General features: G+C 42.5%; 1 protein-coding gene across 2 annotated transcripts in view; it reads left to right on the forward strand.

The window, feature by feature from the left end:
* Nucleotides 1–5254, forward strand: part of LOC132028603 (protocadherin gamma-C5) — a 166396-nt gene that overhangs the window by 26413 nt on the left and 134729 nt on the right. The window contains exon 2 of one of the 2 annotated variants that reach the window (XM_059417770.1): nt 3745–4766. The exons of the other annotated variant lie outside the window; for it this stretch is intronic. Within the exon in view, the coding sequence (XP_059273753.1) occupies nt 3745–4766 (1022 nt within the window). The remainder of the gene's footprint in view (nt 1–3744; nt 4767–5254) is intronic. 2 annotated transcript variants of the gene reach the window in all.

Below are 5254 nucleotides of genomic sequence, written 5' to 3' on the forward strand. Positions count from 1 at the left end.
GTTCAGGACAAGATATACTACTTTGCGGTGATTCATCTGGGGCCTTAATTCCACCTCCGGGTGGGCATGATTTGATTGCACAGCCTGAGACTCTCACACCGGTGAGTTCTACTTTTGTGTCTTCTGAAATATTCTACTAGTTTCTCCTTCAGGCATAGTAGTGCATTTTTATATATAAAATCTTACTTTAAAAATCCATAACTAATAACCCTTTTGTCTTCTCAGTGTTTACTCTTTGCTGATTATATTTTTCAAGATTTGCTTGGTTCATAAGTTGCTCTATAATTCAGAAATAATGTCACTAATTTGGAGAAATCTAGTCAAGTTCAGATTTAGCAAAACAGGCAGTGTTTTGCCAAATAAATTAATAGGTAATTATTCAAATCTGGTAAGATTTAGGATGAATTTTCCATATCCTACTTATATGTTTTGAGTTTAATAATATTAAGCTATTCATTAAGTATCAAAGCAAGTGCTTGTTTCAATGAAACATTTATTGCAAATAATATCCTGGGTACATTTAGGTATCTTTCTTCATTTATGTTAATAGTTTAAAAAACTAAACATTTGAGTGGATTTGATGAGCAGGTCCACAAGTCTCTGAAATTCTGTGGAAGTTACAGATATATGTATTTTCCTTGGATAATGAGTCAGAACTTGTTTTCTATTGCCAAGGTTTTTACAGTCCCCAGAACTTAATACTAACTACCTTAGAAGAAATTTTCTCTTCTACTCTTGGTTTTTCTAGTTGTTTTCTTATATTTATCTTTTCTTGGAGTTAAATTGCACTCTTCCCTAATTTTTTTTCTTCTATATTGCAAGATAACAAATTTCCAAGAAAGCAAATGAAACGTCATTGCCTTTTGTACTCAGTCTCTATCTCTGATTGTCTGATATAAAACCTTCGAAGACAAAATATAAAATCTTTGAAGAGTAGTTACATAAACAGTTCTGAACTTGTTCTCTGAATAAAAGATGTGAATCTGTAGGCACCTGGGTGGCTCAGTCGGTTAAGCATCTGCCTTCAGCTCAGGTCATGATCCCAGTATCCTGCGATTGAGCGGGGGAGTCAGGTTCCCTTCTCAGCGGGGAGTCTGCTAGTCTCCCTCTCCCTCTGCTCCTCCCCTGCTCATGCTCTCGCTTGCTTGCTCATTCACTCTCTCTCAAATAAGTAAATGAAATCTTTTAAAAAAAGATGTGAATCTCTCAAGTCCTCACCATTGTGGAGAGAATTGCTGCTGGGTTGACTGGCACATACCATTGAAGAAGTGTGAACCACTTTACTTTGGGCTTCCATACAAAATGCTGAAAGAAGAGATTGTTTATGTTGGCATCAGTGCTCTGGTGAAAACAGGTCATTTGAGTAAATATTTATTTTTTTTAAACATACATCACAATTCCAACTTTGTAATTGTAGCTTGATATTCTTATGGATATTTTTCTTTGCATTACAACCTAGGCATGTTATTTTTTTTTTAGTTTGTGGTTACTTGCTCAATTCATTTAAATAGGGCAAATTGACTTCTAATTTTATATGCCTACAGTAGACTTTTTTTCAGAAAAATTCACAAAGGCTCAATAAAACTATTTTAGAAAGAATATTTTAGAAGAATATTTTGAAAACATTTTCCACAATATTCTTGCTAAACGAATTTAATTGTTGATTAGTTAAGGCTAAAATAAAAGCTATAAGTGAGCTATAAGGGATGCATCTCATATAGTTTCTAAATGAATGCCTATTAAACATAATGGAACCATTTCAATCAAAATTTCAAAAAATATTGTAAAACTTTTGTGAATTTAGTTAGAAGCTTATATGAAATAGAAGAGGTATTACTTAACCTTTTAAAGTGGGTACATTTCTGCTGAGAAAATAAGTGTTACAAGTGTACACTTGACCAGTTATTTTCATTTAATATTTTATAGTACTTTCAAGCCATTTATCCTACTCAGTAAGAAACCTACAAATAGTAGTTAGCTTAAGGGATATCACTTGAGAAACCAAAGAAGTATGGTAAAATAAAATAAAATGTCCAACAAAGAATATGGTTTGTTGTCCACTGCATACATAGCGGGTGCAGTAACTTCTGAGGACTCTGAGCGCCGCTGTTCGCCTACTGGGAGAGAAATGCAGCCTGCGCTCAATCCGGATTCTCAGGGCTCCGACCATACAAAGCTCCTCAGTTCCTACCAACTGGCTGCAGAGCTGCAGCAAAACTCATTCCAGAATTTAAGGTGCCTAGGCTACAGAAGTCCCTGAAGCCGGAGGAAGAAAAAGGAATCGGCCCAAACACACAAAGCGCGCAATGAGTACTTGGCGAGAATTCCTTGTTTAGACAACAATGGCTGCTAAAAGGACCAGCTCCAACCGCACAGCGCTGGTTCTGCTCGGTCTTTTTCTCGGTCTATCATGGGAGGCTGAAGCACGGCAGATCCGCTACTCCGTTCCTGAGGAGCTGGAGAAAGGCTCCTTCGTGGGGAACATCTCCAAGGACCTGGGGCTGGAGCCCCGCGAGCTGGCGGAGCGCGGAGTCCGCATTGTCTCCAGAGGTAGGTCGCAGCTTTTTGCTCTGAACCCGCGAAGCGGCAGTTTGGTCACTGCGGGCAGAATAGACCGGGAGGAGCTCTGCGCTCAGAGTGCGCGGTGTCTGGTGAATTTTAACATTCTTGTAGAAGATAGGGTGAAACTTTTTGGGGTAGAAATAGAAGTAACTGATATCAACGATAATGCCCCAAAATTCCAAGCAGAAAATGTAGACGTAAAAATTAATGAAAACGTGGCTACAGGAATGCGATTTCCTCTTGTGGAGGCGGTTGATCCGGATGTGGGTGTGAACTCCCTCCAAAGTTACCAGCTTAGCTCCAATAAGCACTTCTCCTTAGCGGTTCAGAGTCATGGCAATGGAGTCAAATACCCGGAGCTGGTGCTGGAGCATGCCCTGGATAGGGAGGAAGAGGCAGTGCACCACCTTGTCCTCACTGCCTGGGATGGGGGTGACCCCCTCCTATCTGGTACGGTTCTTATCAGTGTGACTGTCTTCGATACAAATGACAACGCGCCAGTCTTCACATTGCCAGAATACCGAGTGAGTGTTCTGGAGAACTTGCCTGTGGGCACACAGCTGCTGACAGTAACTGCCACAGACAAGGATGAAGGAGCCAATGGAGAAGTAACATATTCATTCCGAAAATCACCTGACATGCAATTGTTGAAATTCCAACTAAACAAAAATACTGGGGAAATAAAATTATCAGAAAATCTAGATTATGAAGAAACAGATTTCTATGAATTAGAAATACAAGCAGAAGATGGAGGAGCATATCTTGCAATGGCAAAAGTATTGATTACAGTAGAAGATGTAAATGACAACAGTCCAGAGGTGACCATAACATCTCTGTTTAGTCCCCTGATGGAAGACTCGCCTCTAGGAACTGTTATAGCCCTTTTAAACGTTCATGATCCAGACTCTGGGCAGAATGGACAGGTCACCTGTTCCATATCAGAGAATCTACCATTTAAATTGGAAAAATCCATCGATGGTTATTATAGACTGGTGACACACAGAACCCTTGACAGGGAACAGGTATCCTCTTACAATATTACAGTGACGGCCACAGATGGGGGAAATCCACCCCTGTTAACGGAAACTCACTTTACCCTGCAAGTGGCAGATATTAATGATAACCCACCCACCTTTTCCCACATCTCCTACTTCACCTATATTCTGGAGAACAATCCTAGAGGTGCCTCCATCTTCTCTGTGACTGCACTAGACCCAGACAGCAAAGAGAATGCTCAGATTATTTACTCCTTAGCTGAAGACACTTTCCAGGAAGCACCTCTATCCTCCTACATTTCCATAAACTCTGACACAGGAGTCCTGTATGCACTTCGATCCTTTGACTATGAACAGTTTCGTGATTTACAGATTCAGGTGATTGCCACTGACAGTGGGGACCCACCACTCAGCAGCAATGTGTCACTGAGTATATTCGTGCTGGACCAGAATGACAATGCACCAGAGATCCTGTACCCAACCCTCCCCACTGATGGCTCAACAGGCGTGGAACTGGCCCCTCGTTCTGCGGAGCCCGGCTACCTGGTCACCAAGGTGGTAGCGGTGGACAGAGACTCTGGCCAGAACGCCTGGCTGTCCTACCGCCTGCTCAAGGCCAGCGAGCCAGGGCTCTTCGCAGTGGGGCTGCACACGGGCGAGGTGCGGACAGCGCGGGCCCTGCTGGACAGAGACGCGCTCAAGCAGAGTCTAGTGGTGACCATCCAGGACCACGGGCAGCCCCCGCTCTCGGCCACCGTCACACTCACTGTAGCCATTGCAGATAGCATTCCAGATGTATTGGCTGACCTGGGCAGCCTGGAAGTCCCCCTTGACTCCCAAGCTTCAAGCCTCACGCTGTACTTGGTGGTAGCGGTGGCCGCAGTCTCCTGCGTCTTCCTTGCCTTTGTCATCGTGCTGCTGGCGCTCAGGCTGAGGCGCTGGCACGCATCGCGCGTGCTCCAGGCTTCAGGAGGCGGGCTGGTGGGCGTGCCGGCCTCGCACTTCGTGGGCGTGGACGGGGTGCGGGCTTTCCTGCAGACCTATTCGCACGAGGTGTCCCTCACCGCGGACTCACGCAAGAGTCACCTGATCTTCCCCCAGCCCAACTATGCGGACACGCTCATCAGTCAAGAGAGCTGTGAGAAAAAGGATCCTTTGTCTTTGTTAGATGATTCGAAGTTTCCTGTAGAAGATACCCCTTTGGTTCCAGTGAGTTCTAGTTTTACTCTCCTTTAAAGAATTATAATTGGCATTACTTTTAGGTTTAGCATAATTATTATAATATATTATTATAATATCATATTATAATTATTTTTAGCATAATGATAGAAATTTCCGATCTTTATTTTTTCACTTTTTTTATCCAGTTTAATGATATTTATCTCTTGCTAAAATAACGAGGAGTAGAACTTAGTGGTTATTGAGGTTGGTATATTTTTACTTTCTGGTCAGTATTCACCTAATCCCAATGAAGGCCTGTGGTCATAGGCTATTATGATTTGCCTTGGAGAACCTTCTATTTTACATATTTGTTGAATACAATATGACAGTTCTTGAGAGTATTTCAATACAGAAGTGTCTCTCAATTTATGTGCACTTCTCTTGGCCACGTGCTGAAACCTGGCCCCTTAGGCAACTCTAGTTCTTGTTTTCAAGGCAGTTCCGCATTAGCTTCACTGTAAACAATGCCAAAACAA

This window comes from Mustela nigripes, chromosome 12 (assembly GCF_022355385.1).
Source record: "Mustela nigripes isolate SB6536 chromosome 12, MUSNIG.SB6536, whole genome shotgun sequence".
NCBI lineage: Eukaryota > Metazoa > Chordata > Mammalia > Carnivora > Mustelidae > Mustela > Mustela nigripes.